The 23,311-nt window shown below is 43.4% G+C and overlaps 1 protein-coding gene across 5 annotated transcripts in view; it reads right to left on the bottom strand.

Annotated features, from left to right (window-relative positions):
• The window catches only part of KIF21B (kinesin family member 21B), a 768,527-nt gene that overhangs the window by 386,940 nt on the left and 358,276 nt on the right, over positions 1 to 23,311 (bottom strand). For all 5 annotated transcript variants that reach the window (XM_056557611.1, XM_056557612.1, XM_056557613.1 and 2 more), the window contains 2 exons: positions 19,982 to 20,089; positions 7,974 to 8,042 (listed from right to left, as the gene is read on the bottom strand). In XM_056557611.1, the coding sequence (XP_056413586.1) occupies positions 7,974 to 8,042; positions 19,982 to 20,089 (177 nt within the window). The remainder of the gene's footprint in view (positions 1 to 7,973; positions 8,043 to 19,981; positions 20,090 to 23,311) is intronic.

Here is a 23,311-nt window from a genome sequence, read left to right as displayed (position 1 = left end):
CTGTTGCTAAACTCACAGCATGCGCTGGACAGTCAGAGGCCGGAGTTGTTGTTTTGCAACAGCTGGAGGCTCCGTGTATAGGGCGTGTATATGTAGTGTTTTATCTTTTATTATGTGTTAGTGTAGTGTAGTGTTTTTAGGGTACATTTACACGGGCGGAGGTTTACAGTGAGTTTCCCGCTAGGAGTTTGCGCTGCGGCAAAAAATTTGCCGCAGCTCATACTTGAAGCAGGAAACTCACTGTAAACCTGCCAGTGTGAATGTACTCTGCACATTCACATGTGGGGCAAACCTACAGCTTTTTCAAAACTACAACTCCCAGCATGTACTGACAGACCGTGCATGCTGGGAGTTGTACTTTTGCAACAGCTGGAGGCACACTGGTTGGAAAACCTTCAGTTAGGTTCTGTTACCTATTTTCCAACCAGTGTGCCTCCAGCTGTTGCAAAACTACAACTCCCAACATGCACTGGTCGCCGAAGAGCATGCTGGGAGATGTAGTTATGCAACAGCTGCATTTTAGAGACCACTGCACAGTGATCTCCAAACTGTAGCAAACAGCTGTCTGGGCATGTTGGGGGTTGTAGTTTTGCAACATCTGGAGGGCTACAGTTTAGAGACCACTGTATAGTGGTCTCAAACTGTAGCCCTCCAGATGTTGCTAGGCTAGTCACCGGCTTCCATGGATCCAGGCAGCCGCATCACCATCCTCTTCTGCCGCCGATCACCGCCGCCGATCACCGACTGCTGCCGCCGCCAATGGTAAGTGGACCTTCGGCACCGATCCTCATCTGTTTCCCCACTCTGCCCAGCCAACTGTGGGTGGGCAGAACATGGAAACCGAAAGTTAACCCCCCGCCCCAGATCTGCTATTGGTCGTCGCTTCTAAATGACCAATAGCAGGGATAGGAGGGGTGGTACACGTGCCACCTCACTCCTATCCCTTCAGTAGGATCGTGGGTGTCTTGGACAACCCCGATCCCCTTTATTTTCCAGGTCACCATGTCAACGAAGACCCGTATTACCCGGAATTGCCAGAAATCGCTGTTGTGAATTTGCGCGGGGTGCCTGCTGATCGATATCAGCAGTCACCCTCGTCCCCACCCGGCACGGCGGGGACCAAAATTCCCATGTGCGTATTGATACGTCATGGGTTCTTAAGTACCAGGGAGTCATGGCGTACTGGTACGGCATGGGTCCTTAACAGGTTAAGAAAATATTAAGCAAACTGGAGAGTCCTAATCAGTCTAGACGGGTGATAATAGTCGGAGACTTTAATACTACAATTTGGCCTTCGATGGATTCCACCTCCAAATCTAAAACTGTAGAACCAAGCCCTCTCTTTAATTTAATAACACAAAAAGGTCTATATGACATATGGAGAATCCAGCATTCTTGAGAAAGGAGAAAGGGATTATTACTTTTTCTCGCATCCTCACCAGACCTACACAAGAATTGATTATTTTTTGCTTAATAACACTTTAATAGATATGGTGACTCAATCTAAAATACATACAATTACGTGGTCAGACCACGCCCCAATATCATTGGACCATCACGAATCACAGAACCCTCCACTTTGCTTTTCATGGAGAGCTAACCCGTATGTTCTCCAAAATCCTACCTATAAGGTAAAATTAAGTGATGAGATTGCTGAATTTTTCAGTACTAATAGGGGATCGGTCTGTGATGAAGGGGTATTATGGTGTGCATTTAAAGCTACAGTCAGAGGAAGAATAATATCACAAACCACTCATTATAATAAACAAAAAAGGAGCAGATAATTGTATCTCCAAACTTTACTTACAGATTTACAAAGACAAAATAAAATATCTTACTCAATTGAAATTGCGTCCCAAATAGTAAAGATAAATTCAGAACTGCATGCTCTAGATCTCTGGCAATATGATAGGGCGTTGAGACGCTTGCGATTAAATTCATATTGGCATGCAAACAAAGCTGGTAAAACATTAACTAAACAAGTAAAAACCAAAGCTGTTCATACTCGAATAGATTATCTTGATCAGAAAGACGGGACAAAGGTGTTTGACCCTAAATTCATAGCAGACACCTTTGCCGAATATTATTCAAAACTTTATAATCTAAGCAAAGAAGGGGTGGAAAAGCCCTCTTTGGATATGATTTCTGATTTTCTATCCTCTGTATGACTTCCTGCCCTTACTCCTTCACAGCTTTCTACACTTATGGTTCCTTTTTCTGAAAGTGAGGTGGCAGAGGTGATAGGTTCTTTAAAAGGATCCAAATCTCTGGGTCCAGATGGACTGGTGAACAAATTTTATAAAATTCATCAACATATTTTGACACCCAATCTTACAGTTTTGTTTAATCAAATCGCTAAGAGGGGGGAGATGCGATCGGAAATGTTGGAGGCGACAGTCGTGACAATCCCTAAACCGACTGTGCCTGAACATTTTCGGCCTATCTCCCTTCACAATAACGATCTAAATTGTGGTATTGATAGTAAAAAGTACAGATGACGGCGCCAAAAAATTTAGTCTTCATACTGCCCTATATACGGAAAATAAAAGAGTTATAGGTGGTCAAAATAGGGTGATTTTAGATTACTGATTTTGTACAAAAAGTTTTAGATTTTTTTAAGCAGTACAAAAATATAAAAGTATCTAGCCATGGGTCTCAGTTTAATCGTATTGACCCACAGAATAAAGAACACATGTCATTTTTATCGTAAAGTGTACAGTGTGAAAACAAAACCTTCCAAAATGTGCAAAATTGTTGTTTTCATTTAAATTTCCTCCCTAAAAAAATATATTTTTGTGTTTGCCGTACATTTTATGGTAAAAAGAGAGGTTTAATTACAAAGTACAATTGTTCACGCAAAAAACAAGCCCTTTTATGGGTCTGTAGATGGAAATATAAAAGAGTTATGGTTTTTAGAAGGCAAGGAGGAAAAAACGAAAACGCAAAAATAAAATTGGCCTGGTCCTTAAAGTTAAAATGGGCTTGGTCCTTAAGGGGTTAATGCACCAAGGAATACCTGTAAGCCCTGAAGCGTTAAGTAACTTTGTAGAGAGTGCAGGAGCTGCGCTGGCTTCAGAATAGTGATTGTCGGTTACCATTAGTAGCCACACACACACTCACTGTTAATGACAGGCAGTGGTGATCCTGCCACTGCCCGTCATTAACCCTTTAGACGCCATGTTCAATGCTGATCACGACGTCTAAAGTGAAAGTAGGATGAACTAAAATGGCAAAGGAGGGTCCCCTTACCTTACCTGCCTCCTGCTGCCAATTGCCATAGGCATTGCCGATCTCACTGTGTAATGCTATGCCATACATATATATATGCATAGCATTATATAGTGAATGCAATTTAATGACTGGATTTAAAAAATGTCTCTAAATTATATAAAATCCCCTCCCCTAGTAAAAAAAATAAAAATAAATCAAGAGGGTGTACACTGACATTGCGCAGTGAATACATGTGTTCTAGGAGCTCCGGGCCTGCACTGTTTTATAAGCCAACATTAGCTCCCTGGGCCCCATGGATTCTGCGGTTCTGCCTCTCCAAGCTTCCATGAGCCTCCATGCCTGGAGGACGCCTGCAGAAGTCGTGCCTCACCAGCTCCAGCCATTTCTGTCACTATCTCTGATCTCCTCGCTGCTCCCTGACCCCCCTGGTGGCCCCTGGCTTAGGCCACATTTTGCATGCTCTCACCTCCGCTAGATGAACTCCCACTCCCCCTCAGGGGAACTTTGCTAATAGTGTGCCATTCTATGCTATTCCGGTGACCTGCCAGGGCACCCAGCTTGCTCCTGCCCCCCCCCCGCATCCCCTTCTCCACAGTGGTCTATGGGATCCTCCTGGACATCTTCGCCTCCAAATCTCCAGGTCCCTTCTCCATGTAGTGGTGTGATGCTCCTGCCACCCTCACAGCTGCACACCTGCCACCCTCACAGCCGCACATCCAGGGCCCCCAACAACTGGCCTTCTCGTTCTCACCTCCAGGTGTGCCACCCAGCTTGGATGGGACTCCCGCGGTCTTCCAAGCTCGGTTTCACATAGTAGCTGTGACTCCACTTTCTACCCAAGGTGAACATCCAGCTGTTCCTGTCATGGACACCCCCTCCTTTCTGCAAGATGACCATCTGGTGACACTGGCGGATTTGCACATCTTGATCCTCTCTTTGCCTACTAAGAAGTAGAAAAACTACTAAGAAGGACTTCTCATCTCTAGCTAACAGGTGGTTGCAGAATGTAGACAGGAATTTGCTTCACCCTGACCTTTCCACCCTGTCCGCCAAGGTGGATGTGGTTTAGTCTCTGCAAGATTCCACCTTATCTTCAATCCAAGTATTACAAAAGGTGGTGCAGCAACACTTTGATCAGTTCTTTACTCTACAACAGCACCTGGACGACGTTAAGAATTGTAATCGGCAAAATAATATCCGCTTGCAGGGCCTGCCAGAAGTGGTAGGTCCAGAAGAACTCACGCCTGCTTTGCTGACCATCTTTAATGACCTCCTGGATTGCTCACTGGGCACTCATATTGAATTGGATTGGATTGAATTGGCCCTGCACCCTCCTTCTTCAGATGAACAGCGTCCCGAGATGTTTTTGCATGGTGAATTTTTACGCTGTCAAGGTGGACATTTTACGGAAAGCCCGAGCCCATCGTCAGATTCTTTACAAGAATGTCCTGGTCCAGCTGTTCCCTGACTTCTCTAGACACACCTTGCACCCTAGTGTGCACTAAAACCGATTCTGGAGATTCTACATTCAACATTGCTTACCAGTGGGGCTTGCCATTTGCCCTCATGGTGAGAAAAGATGGATATACCTTTACCCTTTGCTCTCTTGATGACCTGCCTGGCTTTCTACAAGAGATGGACATGCCCGCCTTCTCCCTGCTGTTCAGGCCTGTTACATGACACTACGCTAAGACTATCACTGTCCGAAGCAGGGCATTGCTGCGGCCAGAAATAAGCTGAGTGCAGTATGACTCGTGCAGTATGACTCACTGTCCCCCAAGAAGCGGAAGAAAACAGGGACCGGAGGACAGAGACACCAATATCGGCGCCAATATCAGGAGTACCCCTTTAACCCCTTAAGGACTCAGCATTTTTCAGTTTTTGCATTTAAATTTTTTCCTCAGCACCTTCTAAAAATCATAACGCTTTCAATTTTAAACATAAAATTCCATATAATGGCTTATTTTTTCACCACCAATTCTACTTTGAAGTGACAGTCATTTTACAAAAAAATCCATGGCAAAACAGAAAAAAAATTAATTGTGCGACAAAATTGAAGAAAACATTTCATTTTGTAACTTTTGGGGGCTTCCTTTTCTACGCAGTGCATTTTTTTTGGTAAAAATGACACATTATTTTTATTCTGTAGGTCCATACAGTTAAAATGATACCCTCCTTGTATAGTTTTGATTTTGTTGTACTTCTGAAAAAAATCATAACTACATGCAGGAAATTTATACGTTTAAAATTGTCATCTTCTGACCCCCTATAACTTTAAAATTTTTACGCGTATAGGCCGGTTTAAAAGATAATTTTTTGCGCCGTGTTCTGAAGATTTTATCAGTACCATTTTTGCATTGACTTTTTGATCGCTTTTTATTCATTTTTTACACTATCGTATTTCAAATACGCTATGTTGGACTTTGGAATTTTTTCACGCATACGCCATTGACCGTGCGTGGTTTTTTTTATGGGAAAAGGGGGGTGATTCAAACTAGGGAAGGGGTTAAATTACCTTTGTTAACTTTTTTTTTCCATTTTTTTTTGCAGTGTTATAGCTCCCCTAGGGAAAAACTGAGTCCTTAAGGGGTTAAAAGAAGAAAAACTAGGGGGAAAGGTTTAAAAGTAATATGAGGAAGTATTACTTTACTGAGAGAGTAGTGGATGCATGGAATAGCCTTCCTGCAGAAGATCTCGCTGCAAATACAGTGAATGAGTTTAAACATGCATGGGATAAGCATTAGGCTATCCTCCATATAAGATAGGGCCAGGGACTATTAATAGTATTCAGATTATTGGGCAGACCAGATGGGCTAAATGGTTCTTATCTGTTGACATATTCTATTTTTCTTTTTTGTTTAACTATTTTTTTAATTACTTAGTTCATCACATAAGTGCTGGAGAAAATGCAGACAGAAAGGGACTTTAGATGCCATGACTAAAGGCCATTGAGCCTGAAACATGTCGGCTAGGAGGTAATTCTAGAAGTTTTGCCTGGATTCTAATTCTCCGTGTTCCTGCACTGCTATCCATATAGATTTTTAAAGGAGTAGTCCAGTGGTGACTCAGTGGTGAACAACTTATCCCCTATCTTAAGGATAGGGGATAAGTTGCAGATCGCGGGGGGGTCCGACCGCTGGGGCCCCCTGCGATCTCCTGTACGGAGCCCCGAGAGCCCGCGGGAAGTGGGCGTGTCGACCTCCGCACGAAGCGGCGGCCGACACGCCCCCTCAATACAACTCTATGGCAGAGCCGAAGCGCTGCCTTCGGCAATCTCCGGCTCTGCCATTGAGATGTATTGAGGGGCGTGTCGGCCGCCGCTTCGTGCGGGGGTCGACACCCGCTATCTGGCCGGAGAGCCGGGGCCCTGTACAGAGTGATCGCAGGGGGCCCCAGCGGTCGGACCCCCCGCGATCTCAAACTTATCCCCTATCCTTAGGATAGGGGAGAAGTTTTTCACCACTGGACTACCCCTTTAAGTGTTTTCAATAAATGTGAAGTTTTAACAGGCGCTGGCTGCTGTTCCACTTGTATGGTGTGCGTATCGAGGATTGCCGTGCGCCTTGAGTCCAGACTGACCACCTCAAGGGATCTGGCGCTTGGAATAAGTTCCGTTTTTGTTTCTTCTGCTGCCTATACTATTACCGGACCAGACGCTGCCTGGGATCAGGGGAATCAAGCTGCAGGATCCCATTCTATGATATATGCGAGATCAGATGTTGTGCTCTGAGCGCAACACCACAGGGTGAGTGTTATTACCAGCATCTCACTACCTGTGCCTAACGTACTTCACCAGGGGCGCTATTGTGTTCCTTTTTTTACTCTCTTTATCTTTATTCGTAAATTCAGGTATTACCCTTGGTCCCTAACTCACTTTGAGCTAAAAAAAATTGTTGGGTTATAAAGTTCAAGTTTATTCATAGAGAATATTGGCAAAAGGAAATGTCCTCAGGTTTTTTTCTTAATAATTTGTAACGTTCTATATTATATTGGAATACTTTAGCATTTAGATTAAATTTTATGTCCCTCATTTGCCTCCTGACCTATCATCTGGTAAAGGATGGAATTTTTCTGAATGCTGTTAGTCAGACATGACATGATGAAAGACAACCATATGGTATAGAGATATGCAGATTGGACATTAAGCCAGGTTCATATGTTAGAAACATGTGGGGAATGTCCCGTCTCATAGACAGCAGTGCATTTCCTTGCGTACTCTGCAAAATGGATAGACTTGTCATAGCGGATTGTCTGTGCAGACATTCCACACAAGTTCCGCTAGTGTGTACAAGGCTAACTGGGCAAGTAGTTTCTTGCTTGATTTGCCTTGCTTGAGGAGTCATCATTTAGGGTTGGCACTGGAGAGCGCATAATAATCACCATTGCACAAACCACTACTAAACATTATTTTATTATTGGAGGACAAATCGACACACAGAAGATTTGCTGCTAAAAAGGTGAGTATTCCGTTTTTTTTCATATATTTTAATAGCTTTTCCACACTTGCAGACTTTACTGCAGATTTAGAAAGATCTGATTGCAGATTACACCACCATTGAATTTAGCTAGGATAATCTGCAACAAAGCTCCTCCTACTTTGTCCAAAATTGAAATGAATGGAGAATGGAGTGTGTTGTCTGAATTAAGCTATACAACTGAGGTACACATTATAAGAGTGGATCAAATTCTCAACAATTCTTTAAGTACACTATCTTCTCTATACATACAGAAATTTTACTAACCTCTTGAGTCTTGCGTCTTAGCACAAGTTCTTGTTGTCGCTTCTGGGATTCTAGAGCTCTAATCTGGATCTGTAGATTTACATAAAATGATTCTTAATTTATTTGCTTCAATATTGTTGAAAACACTTGATATGTCATTTGTGGTATAAGTATAGCCTTTTTAACAAAACAATTTTTTCTCCCCTCTACATTTGGTGTACGCACTAATAATGCTTCCAGTGGATATGTAAATCATTTCCATAGAGCTGACCCGATGAATACCAGAAGAGTGTCTTAGTGCCAGCATACCTGTTTGAAATATGTACTTAAAGGGGAACTCCGGTGGAAACAAGTAAAAAACTAAAGTTTTCAAATCAACTGGTGCCTGAAAGTTAAACAGATTTGTAAATTACTTCTATTAAAAAAAAAAAGTCTTGATCCCTCCAGTACTTATTAGCTGCTGTATAAAACAGAGAAATTTGTGAATTTATTTTCTGTCTGACAACAGTGCTCTCTGCTGACACCACTGTCCGTGTCAGGAACTGTCCAGATTAGAATAATATCCCTATAGAAAACCTCTCCTGCTCTGGACAGAGGTGTCAGCAGAGAGCACTTTTGTCAGGCTGGAAACAACTTCACAAATGTCTCTGTAGTATATCTGTAGTATACAGCAGCTGATAAGTACTAGAAGGGTTAAGATTTTTAAATACAGGTGATTTACAAATTTGTTTAACTTTCTTGCACCAGTTGATTTGAAAACGTATTTTTTCCCACCGGAGTTACCCTTTAATTATGCAGTTCAATATAGTGGCATCCTGAAAAAAAAAAATATTTTTATGCATAATGGATGCCCATGGACCATATATGACACTATGTTTGCATATGTCAGAGTCTTCTGTCAGAGGTAGTTATTGGGAAAAGATTCCAGCCATCTATAGCAGGTTAAATACTGTATTTATCGGGGTATACCACGCACCGGCGTATAACACGCACCCTCATTTTACTAAGGATATTTGGGTAAAAAAAGTTTTTTACCCAAATATTCTTGGTAAAATGAGGGTGCGTGTGTGTGCATGCGTATACCTCGATACACCCCCAGGCAAGGCAGGGGGAGAGAGGCCGTCGCTGCCCGCTTCTCTCCCCTGCCTTTCCTGGGGTCTAGAGCCCTGCTGCCGCCGCTTCTCTCCCCCTGGCTATCGGTGCCGCTGCCCGTTCTCTCCCCCTGACTATCGGTGCCAGCGCCCCATTGCCGGCGCCGATAGCCAGGGGGAGAGAAGCGGCGCCGGCAATGGGGCAGCTGCGCCGATAGCCAGGAGGAGAGAAGGGGCAGCGGCACCCATTGCCGGCGCCGCTGCACCGTTGCCTCCTCCATCCCCGGTTGTATAATTACCTGTTGCCGGGGTCGGGTCCGCGCTGCTTCAGGCCTCCGGTGTGCGTCCCATGCGTCGTTGCTATGCACTGCACGGCGCTGCGCAATGACGAGTGACATAATTGCGTCTCGCAGCGCATAGCAACGACGCAGGGGACGCACAACGGAGGCCTGAAGCAGCGCGGACCCGACCCCGGCAACAGGTAATTATACAACCGGAGATGGGGGAGGCAACGGGGCAGCAGCGCCGGCAATGGGTGCCGCTGCCCCCTCTCTCCCCCTGTCTGTCGGCGCCGCTTCTCTCCCCCTGGCTATCGGCGCCGGCAATGGGGCAGCGGCACCGATAGCCAGGGGGAGAGAACGGGCAGCGGCACCGATAGCAGGGGGAGAGAAGGGCCGGCAGCAGGGCTCTAGACCCCAGGACAGGCAGGGGCAGAGAAGCCAGCAGCGACGGCAGGTCTCTGCACCTGCAAAGCCACTGCAGTTCATTGATTTAAAGTGCCCGCTCGGCGTATAACATACGGTAAATATTGACGATAAATACGACGATAAATACGGTAAATATTGAACATATCATCATTTTTCTCACTAAATATATTTCTAAAGGTGCTACTGACATGAACTTTTCACCAGATGTTAATGACAACCCAAGTAATCCATACAAAAAAGCAATCCAGCACCTTGTCAATGCAAATTTATATGAACTAATTCAGTCCCAAGTGATGGCCTACAAAAAGGTCTCTGTAAGACTCCGTTCACATTGCATTTTTTTTTATTTCAGTTTAACTGATGTGTTTAACATATATGTTTAACTGATGCATTTTGAAGTGCTTTTTTTTTTTTGGCTCACTTTTTGGACCTTTGTTTTGGTGAATTTCCTATCAGTTAAACATATTAGTTTCTGTCAAACTAGATAAACAGATGGGTGGGTGATTCAGTGGGTTGTCCTTTAAAGGGTACCTCTCATCAAAAAAACTTTTGATATATTATAGATTAATGTATGCAGAATAACTTTACAATTGCATGTTATAAAAAAATATGCTTCTTTCTATTTAATTTTCCACTTTGAAGAAATGACCACTAGGGGTCTCCCTACCAGTCCTGGCAGCAAGCATTTCAGACTCATGCTGGAGTCCTAAACACTACGAGCTGCCAGTCTGCTTTGTTAACAAAGGAGAACACTCAGAGCTGCCAGCCTGCTTTGTTCACAGCCTGTTTGGCTGTGAACAAAGCAGGCTGGCAGCTCTGAGTGTTTAGGACTCCAGCATGAGTCAGAAATAATGCTTGCTGACAGGACTGATCAGGAAAAATACAATAGAAAGAAGCATATTTTTCATTAACATGCTATTGGAAAGTTATTCAACATTCATTAATCTAAAATATATCCAAAGTTTATTTGATGAGAGGTACCCTTTAAGAAAGGTGCTGAAATGCTTCTTTCTATGTATTTAATAGTTAAGTCCAGAAATGCATATTTTTGGTCACTTCATATAGCAGAATTTTTTTTATAAACAAGCGATAAAAAAGTCCCATAAAAAAAAAAAAAAAAAAAAGTACCGATGAAAACTTTAGATCAAGGCGCAAAAAAGAGCCCTCATACATCCCTGTATATGGAAAAACAAAGAAAAGTCATAGGGGTCAGAAGAGGATAATGTTAAGCAAACTTATTTTCATGCTAAAAGATATATATATATATATTTTTTATTTTTTTTTTATTTATTTTTTTTTATTTTTTTAAGTAAACCAAACACCTATATAAGTTGAGTATCATTTTAATTGTATGAACCTACAGAATAAAGATAACATATACCGTAATTTTTTCCGAAAAGTGCACAGCGTACAAATGCTGGCAGACACTGATAGAAGGTGTGATTTCAATTTTCCTGGGGAACCTACAGTTTAAATATGTGGTTAGTTCTTTAATTCTGATTGACATATATACAGTGGGGTAAATGGATAGAAGCCAAAATCAGGAGATTGCCAATAAATCAATTAAGTTTAAGTGGAAGCAATAAAACAAATAAGGCTTTAATGGAATTAATGGCTGGGCTGAAAATACTGTAATAGCTCTAAACAGGCAGCAGATGTCAGTGTTGTACAAAACCATTACCATAGGAATACATAGTAATATTAGCCCAGAGGTTCCATTGATGCTTTCAATGTTTTATTGCTTCCACTTTATCTTAATTGATTTATTGGCAATCTCCTTTGATCTTGGTTTCTATTCACTTAACCCACTGACCTACATATGTCAACCACAATTAAATAACTAACCACATAGTTAAAGGGGTACTCCGGTGGAAAACAGTGAACTGGTGCCAGAAAGTTAAACAGATTTGTAAATTACTTCTATTAAAAAAATCTTTACCCTTCCAGTACTTTTAAGCAGCTGTATGCTACAGAGAAAATTCTGTTATTTTTTTATTTCTTTTTTTATCTTGTCCACAATGCTCTCTTCTGACACCTCTGTCCATGTCAGGAACTGTCCAGAGCAGCATAGGTTTGCAATGGGGATTTTCTCCTGCTCTTGACAGTTCCTGATACGGACATCAGGTGTCAGCAGAGAGCACTGTGGACAAGACAAAAAAATAAATTAAAAAAGAACAGAATTTCCTCTGTAGAAAATAGCTGCTAAAAAGTACAGGAAAGGTAAAGATTTTTTAATAGAAGTAATTTACAAATCTGTTTAACTTTCTGGCACCAGTTCATTAAAAAAAATGTTTTGCATCGGAGTACCCCTTTAAACTGTAGGTCCCCGGGAAAATTGAAATCATACATTAAATCATCAGTCTCCCATACACATCGTTGTCCTCGTTTCACATGCTTAGCTTCAGCGCAAGCTGTAACCTCCTCCCATAGAGCACAATAGGCCCATGTATTCCAAAGGGGAAGATTTCTTGAATTTACCCCTACAGCCTATATCTGTACATTAACAAAGCACAGGGCTCAAAATTGGGGACCACATGTAGGCAACGGTTCGGTCCATTTGTCCTTTTCACTCCCAGGGGGTCCCCATATCTTGTTCAGGTTGTACTTGTTCAGGATGGTGATGATGATGACAGCTCGGCTGCCGTGACTCAGATTCTTTCTGAAAGTCTGTTTAGAGAAGTCTGTATTGATCTTTAGCTGATATTCCTGATCCAGCTTTTTCAATCTGGATCATCAGAACCTGGTGAGTGGTACATAGTACCGATAACTTTCTCCATACAGATGGTCCACAAGAATGGGGAACAGGGCAGCCCAGCCATCATCATCATAATCATTTCTCCTATTCTGAAATTAATTGAAAGTTCGTTTCAAGGAAACATAATTTGTTTGGAAGGGAAGTTTTTTCTGTCGACATGTGGATTGGCTTCATTTTTAAGGGCTGGACAAAGGTACCTCAGCCTTCCCACCGCTACCAGATTACAAAAAGTGTCAATTTTGGGGAAGGGATATTTTGCATTATAGCTTTAAAAAAAAGTGCTGCAGGCTCCGTCCTGCATCTGTTTAAAAAAAAAAGATGCAGGAACGGAACCTGCAAAAAAGATCTATGCATGCGGTAACGGATGTGTTTAACCCCTTAAGGACCAAGCCCAATTTCACCTTAAAGGGGTACTCCCGCGATCAGGCATCTTATCCCCTATCCTTTGGATAGGGGATAAGATGTCTAAGCGCCGGAGTCCCGCCTCTGGGGACCCCCGTGATCTTGCACGCGGCACCCCGTTTGTAATCAGTCACGCTCCGGGTCTGATTACTGTCGACCACAGGGCTGGAGCGTTGTGACGTCATGGCTCCGCCCCATGTGACACGGGGGCGGAGGCGTGACGTCACACGCCGCCGGCCCTGTGGTCGCCGGTAATCAGACCCGGAGCGAACATGCTCCGGGGACTGATTATAAATGGGGTGCGGCGTGCAAGATCACGGGGGTCCCCAGCGGCGCGACCCCCGCGATCAGGCATCTTATCTCCTTTGGATAGGGGATAAGATGTTTAAGCGCCGGAGTACCCATTTAAGCACCAGAACGTTTTGTGTTTTTTTTTTGCACATCTGACCACTGTCACTTTAAGCATTAAAGGGGTATTTCAGGAAAAAACTTTTTTTTAGATTAACTGGCTCCAGAAAGTTAAACAGATTTGTAAATTACTTCTATTAAAAAACCTTAATCCTTCCAATAATTATCAGCTACTGGAGTTGAGTTGTTCTTATCTGTCTGGGAACAGTGCTCTCTGCTGACATCTTGCTTCTACTCTGGACAGCTACCGAGACACGTGTCATCAGAGAGCACTTAGACAGAAAAGAACAACTCAACTTCAGCAGCTCATTAGTACTGAAAGGATTAAGATTTTTTAATAGAAGTAATTTACAAATCTGTTTAACTTTCTGTAGCCAGTTGATATATATATATAAAAAAGTTTTTTTTCCTGGATAACCCCTTTAATAACTCTGGGATGCTTTCACTTATGAATTTAATTGCGAGATAGTTTTTTCGTCACATATTCTACTTTAACATAGTGGTAAATTTTCCCGATGCTTGCATCATTTCTTGATTAAAAATTCCCAAATGTCATGAAAAATGTAAAAATTTAGCATTTTTCGAATTTTGAAGCTCTCTGCTTGTAAGGAAAATAGACATTACAATAGACGCAATTACGTCACCCCGTTGCCTACCCCACCTACAATATGTCTACTTTATGTTGGCATCATAAAGTTGACATGCTTTTACTTTTTGAAGACATCAGAGGGCTTCAAAGTTCAGCAGCAATTTTCCAATTTTTCTTAACCCCTTAAGGACCGGGGTTTTTTCCGTTTTTGCATTTTCGTTTTTTGCTCCTTGCCTTTAAAAAATCATAACTCTTTCAATTTTGCACCTAAAAATCCATATGATTGCTTATTTTTTGCGCCACCAATTCTACTTTGTAATGACGTCAGTGATTTTGCCCAAAAATCTACGGTGAAACGGAGAAAAAAATCATTATGCAACAAAATTGAAAAAATTTGTAACTTTTGTGGGCTTCCGTTTCTACGTAGTACATTTTTCAGTAAAAATGACACCTTATCTTTATTCTGTAGGTCTATACGATTAAAATGATACCCTACTTATATAGGTTTGATTTTGTCGTACTTCTGGAAAAAATCATAACTACATGCAGGAAAATTAATACGTTTAAAATTTTCTGACCCCTATAACTTTTTCATTTTTCCGCGTATGGAGCGGTATGAGGACTCATTTTTTGCGCCGTGATCTGAAGTTTTTAATGGTACCATTTTTGCATTGATAGGATTCATTGATTTATTAATTTTTAAATGATATAAAAAGTGACCAAAAATGCACTATTTTGGACTTTGGAATTTTTTTGCGCGTACGCCATTGACCGAGCGGTTTAATTAACGATATATATTTATAATTCGGATACCATATATGTTTATTTTTATTTACACTGTGTTTTTTTTTTATGGGAAAAGGGGGGTGATTCAAACTTTTAATAGGGGAGGGGTTAAATGATCTTTATTCACTTTTTTTTTCACTTTTTTTTTTGCAGTGTTATAGCTCTCATAGGGACCTATAACACTGCACACACTGATCTTCATCATTGATCACTGGTTTCTCATAGGAAACAAGTGATCGATGATTCTGCCGCTTGACTGCTCATGCCTGGATCTCAGGCACTGAGCAGTCATTCGGCGATCGGACAGCGAGGAGGCAGGTAGGGACCCTCCGGCTGTCCTGCAGGCTGTTCGGGATGCCACAATTTTGCCGCGGCTATCCCGAACAGCCCACTGAGCTAACCGGCAGTTTTTACTTTCACTTTTAGCCGTGTGGCTCAGCTCTGAGCGCGTGGCTAAAGGGTTAATAGCGCGCGGTGCCGCGATCGGCACCACGCGCTATTAGTGGCGGGTCCCGGCTTCACTATGATGCCGGGCCCGCCGTGATATGATGCGGGGTTACCGTGTAACCCCGCGTTATATTACAGGAGCAGGACCAAGGACGTACCGGTACGTCCGTGGTCCTTAAGGGGTTAAATCTTTAAAATCTGAATTTTTTTAGGGACCAGTTCAGTTTTGATGTGGATTTTAAGGGCCTTCATATTAGAAATACCCCATAAATGAACCCATTATAAAACTGCACCCCGCAAAGTATACAAAATGACATTCAGTACGTGTGTTACCCTTTAGGTGTTTCACAGGAATAGCAGCAAAGTGAAGGAGAGAATTCAAAATCAAAATTTTTCTCACTCGCATGCTCCTGTGGACCCAGTTTTTTTATTTTTAGAGAACTCCCCCTAAAATTTGTAACCCAATTTCTCTCGAGTAAGGAAATACCTCATATGTGGATGTAAAGTGTTCAGCGGGCGCAGTAGAGGGCTCAGAAGGGAAGGAGCAACAATGGAATTTTGGAGAATTACTTTTTCTGAAATGGTTTTGGGGGGGGCATGTCACATTTAGGAAGCCCCTATGGTGCCAGAACAGCAAAGAAAACAAAACATGTGGCATACTATTTTGGAAACTACACCCCTCAAGGAACGTAACAAGGGGTACAGTGAGCCTTAACACCCCACAGGTGTTTGACGACTTTTTGTTAAAGTTGGATGTGTAAATAAAAATTTTTTTTCACTAAAATGCTTGATTTCCCCCAAATGTAACATTTTTACAAGGGGTAATAGGAGAAAATGCGCCCCAAAATTTGTAACCCCATTTCTTCTGATTATGGAAATACCCCATGTATGGATGTAAAGTGCTCTGCAGGCGAACTACAATGCTCAGAAGAGAAGGGGCACGATAGGGCTGTTGGAGAAAGAATTTGGCTGGAATTCAAGTCAGGGGCCATGTGCGTTCACAAAGCCCCCATGGTGCCAGAACAGTGGACCCCCCCCCCCCACATGTGACTCTATTTCGGAAACTACACCCCTCACAGAATGTAACAATGGGTGCAGTGAACATTTACACCCCACTGGTGTTTGACTTTTTTTCATTTTCATGGACCACTGTTCCAAAAATCTGTCAGACACCTATGTGTGTGTGTGTGTGTGTGTGGGGGGGGGGGGTGCTCACTGTACCCCTTATTACATTACGTGAGGGGTGTAGTTTCCAAAATGGGGTCACATGTGGGGGGGTTCCACTGTTCTGGCACCATGGGGGCTTTGTAAACGCACATGGCCTTCAAGTCAGAACCACTGTAACGATCAGCCACCCCTGTGCAAATCACCTCAAATTTGGCATTCTCACTCCTGAGCCTTGTTGTGCGTCCGCAGAGCATTTTACGTCCACATATGGGGTATTTCGGTACTCAGGAGAAATTGTGTTACAAATTTTGGGGGTCTTTTTTTCCTTTTACCTCTTGTGAAAATGAAAAGTATGGGGCAACATCAGCATGTTAGTGTAAAAACATTTTCAATAACATGCTGGAGTAGACCCCAACTTTACCTTTTCATAAGGGGTGAAAGGAGAAAAAAAAGCCCAAAATTTGTTAGACAATTTCTCTCGGAAATACCCCATATGTGACCCTAATCTATTGCCTTGAAATACGACAGGGATCCGAAGTGAGAGAGCGCCATGTGCATTTGAGGCCTAAATTAGGGATTTGCATAGGGGAGGACATAGGGGTATTCTACACCAGTGATTCCCAAACAGGGTGCCTTCAGCTGTTGCAAAACTCCCAGAATGCCTGGACAGTCAATGGCTTTCTGGCAATAATGGAAGTTGTTATTTTGCAACAGCTGGAGGCTCCATTTTGGCATACCAGACGTTTTTGTTTTTATTGAGGGGGGGAGGTAACTGTGTAGGGGTATGTGCATATGTAGTGTTTTTTACTTTTTATTATGTGTTAGTGTAGTGTAGTGTTTTTAGGGTACCTTCACACAGGCGGGGGTTCACAGCGAGTTTTCCGCTAGGAGTTTGAGCTGCAGCAGAAAATTTACTACATCTCATACTTGCTGCGAGAAACTCGCTGTAAACCCCCTTCCCGTTTAAATGAACCCTGTACATTCACATGGGGGGGGGGGGAGGTAAACCTCCAGCTATTGCAAAACTACAACTCTCAGCATGCCCTTTGGCTGTCCGTGCATGCTGGGGGTTGTAGTTATGCAACATCCGGATGCACACTGGTTGCAAAACTCAGAGTTTGTTACTTAACTCAGTGTTTCGCAACCAGTGTGCCTCCAGCTGTTGCAAAAGTACAACTCCCAGAATGTACAGTATATCAGTGCATGCTGGAAGTTGTAGTTTGCAACAGCTGGAGGCACAATAGTTGCAAAACACTGAGTTAGGTAACAAACTCTCAGTGTTTAACAACCAGTGTGCCTTCGGCTGTTGCAAAAACTAGGCATGCTGCGACTTGTAGTTATGCAAAATCTGGAGACATACTACTACAACTTCCAGCATGCCCTTTGGCTGTCTGTGCATGCTTGTGGTTGTAGTTATGCAACAGCTGGAGGCAAACTGGTTGCAAAACACTGAGAATTGGTAACTTAACTCAGTGTTTTGCAACCAGTGTGCCTCCAGCTATAGCCTTTGGCTGTCCATGCATGGTGGGAGTTGTAGTTATGAAACAGCTGGACCCACAATTTTTCATAACTACATCTCCCAGCATGCCCACACAGCCAAAGGGCATGCTGGGAGTTGCAGATGTGCCTCCAGCTGTTGCAAAACTACAACTCCCAGCATGCCCTTTGGCAAACAGCGCTTACCTCCTGCTGTTAAATCCCTCCGCCGAAGACCGCCGCCGCTGGGGACCACGCCTCCGCTGGGGTCCGTCGCCACACCGGACCAGGGTAACCTTCCCCACACCAACCCCCCCCCCCCCCTGCCGATCACCCCCTCCACCGCCGATGCCCCCCCCGGTCCGTCTGGCTAATCAAGCCGATCGTGAGGTAGCACCAGTGCCACCTCACTCCTGCTGGGCATGGGTGATTGGTGCCGACTTGAACTGCACCAATCACCTTTTTTTCCAGGTCACTGGTGACCGGATTGACCCATAATCACCGATCTGAATCTATCTCAGGACCCCCCCAGGGCTTTGCAAGGGGTGCCTGCTGAATGATTTCAGCAGGCATCCCGGTCCGGTCCCTGCCCAGCGAATGGCGGGGACCGGAATTCCCTGACGCCCTGTCCTTAAGTAACAGGGCGTCAGGGCGTACCCATATGCCCGTGGTCCTTAAGGGGTTAACAGGCAATTTTTCTTTTTGAAAACTGACATGTGAAACTTATTTAAAAAACGTGACCTGAACGAAGCCTAAGAGGTGTATCTATTTGATTTTCCCTGTTTGTTAGCAAAGCTTGTGGTTTCTGTGGCAAAGCCCTAGCCTATACTGTCTTGTGTTCCTTTGGCCAATGGAGTGTTGCTTTTACGTCCAGCTAGCTCTGGCTATGTAGGTTTGCAGTGTCCTCTCAGACTCTGCTTGTGAAAGAAACCAAAACAAATAAGCTCAGAAATTAAGTTATGTGTAATAATGTGAAATGTCACAGGGAGAGATTGTCAATGAGATTTAAGTCAGGTTATTGGCTGGGCCATTCTAGAAGCTTTATTTTCTTACTTTGAAGCCATTTGAGAGTTTCCTTGGTTGTGTGTTGGAATCCTTGTCTTGCTAAAATGGCCACCCTCGTTTCATCTTCATCATTCTGGTAGATGACAGCAGATTTTTGTCAAGAATGTCTCAGTAAATATAATGTATTCAGCAATGGAATCTTGCATGCTGAGTGTGCATACAGCACATGGCAGCATTACTTACTGTTTTCTTCAAAACAACAGAACCTGCTAATTCAAGCTCTTTTTAAACTTCTCCGCAAGTGGTCCTTGGCTATTGGACAACTCTTCTGATTATTATTTTCACTCCACTGTCAGAAATGGTGCGAGGAGCACCTGGTTGAGGTAAATTTATGGTGAAATTATTGTCTTTCCACTTTCGACTTTCCAACAAGATTCATAATCATAGAAGAGGTCCATAGAACCTTCAAGATTTAAAGACTGTGTGAATGAATGGACCATCACACCAGAGCAATGCACGCCACTGTTTTCTCCATACAGGAGGCGTATTGAAGCTGTCATTACCAACAAAGGCTTTTATACACAGTATTACATAACAGTATTAAATAAATATCCGTTACACATAAATTCATTTCTGAGCTTATTTTTTCTTTTCTTTTTGTATGTATAGATTACTTTTGTAATTACCAACATCTGGTGAAAGCAACTTTGGAAATATATTTAGTGAGAAAAATGGTGATGAAAGCCTCTAACACAGTGTTAACTTATTCTTATAGTTTTAATATCATTAAAAGGGGTATTCCGGGCAAAAAATGTTTATCCCCTATCCAAAGGATAGGGGATAAGAGGTCTGATCGCGGGGGGCCCGCTGCTGAGCCCCCCGCGATCTCCCTGCAATTTTGGAAACCTCCGGGTTTCCGGGACTGGGGACGTGACGTCACGCCCCTCCAATAGACATGAATGGAGGGGGTGTGACGTCACGTCCCCAGTCCCGGAAACCCGGAGGTTTCCGAAACTGGAGATTCAGCACCCGCATAGAATGCGGGTGCTGCAGGGAGATCGCGGGGGGTCTAAGTGGCGGGCCCCGGGCGATCAGACATCTTATCCCCTATCCTTTGCATAGGGGATAAAATGTTTTTGCCCGGAATGCCCCTTTAACTTTGCTTTAGCAATTGTCCAATGTTATATATATTTTACCTCTTGTCTACGTTGCTCCTTCTTCAGCTGAGCAATCTCTCTATTTCTCTTGGACTCCACAAGTTTTCCTCTTTGTTGCTCTTCACGCATCTGTTTCACAAGTACAGCCTAGAAATTAAGATGATACAGAGTTCTGTATTTAGAATCTTTACTTGGAATGAAAAATAGATACATTAGTGGAGATTTAACCCCTTAAGGACGGAGCATTTTTCAGTTTTTGCACTTTCATTTTTTCTTTCTTACCTTTTAAAAATCATAACCCTTAAAATTTTGCACCTAAAAATCCAAATTATGGCTTATTTTTTGCATCACCAATTCTACTTTGTAATGACATCAGTCATTTTACCCAAAAATCTACAGCGAAATGGAAAAAAAATATCAATGTGCGACAAAATGGAAGGAAAAACGCCATGGTGTAACTTTTGGGGTCTTCAGTTTCTACGCAGTAAATTGTTTGGTAAAAATAACATCTTATCTTTATTCTGTAGGTCCATACGATTAAAATGATACCCTACTTATATAGGTTTGATTTTGTCGTACTTCTGAAAAAATCATAACTACATGCAGGAAAATGTATACGTTTAAAATTGACTTCTGACCCCTATAACTTTTTTATTTTTCCATGTATGAGAGCTATTTTTTTGCGCTGTGATCTGTAGTTTTTAGTGGTACCATTTTTGTTTTGATCAGATTTTTTGATCGCTTTTTATTAATTTTTTTATGGCATAAAAAGTGACCAAAAACACGCTATTTTGGACTTTGGAATTTTTTTTGCGTGTACGCCATTGACCATACGGTTTAATTAACAATATATTTTTATAGTTCGGACATTTACACAGGCGGCGATACCACAAATGTTTATTTTTATTTACACAGTTTTTTTTTTAATGGGAAAGGGGGGTGATTCAAACTTTTATTAGGGAAAGGGTTAAATGATCTTTATTAACTTTTTTTTTTAACTTTTTTTTTGCAATGTTATAACATGCAGTACATTGATTCAAATGATTCAAATGGTACATTGATTGCATTCAATGGCAGGGATCAGTGTTATCGGCGGTTGATTGCTCAAGCCTGGATTTCAGGCTTGGAGCAATCAATCGACGATCGGAAGCGCAGGAGACAGATGAGGGGACCTCCTGCTGCGTCCTAGCTGATCGGGACATCACGATTTTATCAGCCCGAGTGAGCAGCCAGGATGCTTTTACTTGCACTTTTAGACAAAGTTGATCGCCGCGTCTACAGAGTTAATGTCGGACATCAGCCCGATCGGCGATGTCCGGCATTAGCGTGGGTACTGATTGCTTATAGCAACCAGGACCCACCGGGTATGATGCGCGCTCACCTCGTGAGCGCGCATTATATATGGGGACGTGCATATGGACGTTCATAAACGTCCATATGCGCTAAGGGGTTAAATGGGTACTCCGGTGGATAACTTTCTTTTTAAATGAACTGGTGCCAGAAAGCTAAACAGATTGGTGAATAACTTATATTTAAAATCTCAATCCTTTCAGTACTTGCTAGCAGCTGTATGCTACAGAGGAAATTCTATTATTTTTTAATTTCGTTTTTGTCTTGTCCACAGTACTATCTGCTGAAACCTCTGTCCGTATCAGGAACTGTCCAGAGCAGCATAGGTTTGCTATGGGGATTTTCTCCTGCTCTGGACAGTTCTGGATACAGGCATCAGGTGTCAGCAGAGAGTACTGTGGACAAGACAAAAAAGAAATTGAAAAAGAAAACAATTTTCTCTGTAGCATACAGCTGCTACTGGAAGGCTAAAGATTTTTTAATAGAAGTAAGGCTGGGTTCACACTACAATTTGAACTACGGTTCCCGTATACGGCTGGGAGGAGGGGTGGGCGGGGCTTAATCACGGCGCCCGCCGTATTCGGGAACCGAAGTTAATGTATGTCTATGAGCTGACCGGAGTGAACCGCAGCCTCCGGTCGGCTGCTTTTTCGTCTGTATGCGGTTTCTTGACCGCAGGCAAAAACGTGGTCGACCAAGTTTTTGCCTGTGGTCGGGAAACCGCATACGGCCGAAAAAGCAGCCGACCGGAGTCTGCGGTTCACTCCGGTCGACTCATAGACATACATTAACTAATAAACTTTAAAAAAAAAGAAAAGAAAAAGAGACTTCTAACGCAAAAAAACCTGCACCAAAAAAAAAAGCGTTCACCTAATCAGTGGCGTGCACACTGATTAGCGCTTGGTGGTGGCAGGGGGCGCAGAAGTCTGTGGAGGGTCTGGCCACTCAGCCCAGAACAGTGGCTGGTGGCACGTACACAGACCCCCACACAAAAACCCGAAAAATAAAATAAAAAAAACGATTAAAACCCGAAAAAAAAGCACCTGCACACACACCGGTACGGTCCGTCCACACAGCACAAGCCTGCTACTAGTGGCACGGACCGACTATAGGTGCAAAAAAGAAAATAAAAAAGACGCTATAACCCGAAAAAAGCGTCTTCACCACAAAAAAAATGCTGATCAGTACCAGTAAATCGCTGGTCTGAATTGACCAGCGATTTGCTGCGATCGCCGATATGGGGGGACCTCAGGACCCCCCTGGGCGATATGCCAGGATGCCTGCTGAACGATATCAGCAGGCATCCCGGTCCGGACCCCGCCCGGCGAGCGTCGGGGACCGGAATTCCCACGGGCGTATCCATACACCTTCAGTCCTTAAGGACTTTAAAATGGGGGTTAAGGACCCCTGACGTACATGTACGGGCGTGGGAATTTCGGTCCCAGCTACACAGCGGGCAGGGATCGGACCGGGGTGACTGCTGATATCGAGCAGCAGGCACCCCGCACAAATGCCCAGGGGGGGTCATCAGACCCCCCCATGTCGGCGATCGGCGCAAATCGCAAGTGAATTCACACTTGCGATTTGCGTCTTTTCCGGTGATGCGGGTCACAGGTGACCCGCTGACCCGGAGATACATGGTGATCGGGCGTGTAGGATACACCCCCAATCACCTCCTGTATCTATGGGGATGTGGCGATTTCGTGACGATCGTCCAGCCAATAGCAGCTGGCAGGGGAGGGGTTAACGGCATCCTCCTGCAGTTCCCGTGGCTGGCTGAGTTCAGTCAGCGGTCAGAGCTGCTGGAGGAAGTCAGGGACCCCCCACCTCTGCCAAGATCGGAGCCCCCCACAGAAGAAAAGAAGCCCCCCATAGATCAGGGAAAGAGCACAGCCCAGGGAAAGGTAGGGTAAAAAGAAAAAAAAATCCCCCCTGACCCCCTAATAGGTCCCCAAGGGTCCTCTGCAGTTTTTTCAGTGAGACCCGGGCCCTATTAGGGGTTCAGAGCGCTGCGATTTG

Source organism: Hyla sarda, chromosome 2 (assembly GCF_029499605.1).
Source record: "Hyla sarda isolate aHylSar1 chromosome 2, aHylSar1.hap1, whole genome shotgun sequence".
NCBI classification, from domain to species: domain Eukaryota; kingdom Metazoa; phylum Chordata; class Amphibia; order Anura; family Hylidae; genus Hyla; species Hyla sarda.
The sequence above is the reverse complement of the archived record's forward strand: the minus strand, read 5'-3'. Positions and strand labels throughout refer to the sequence as shown.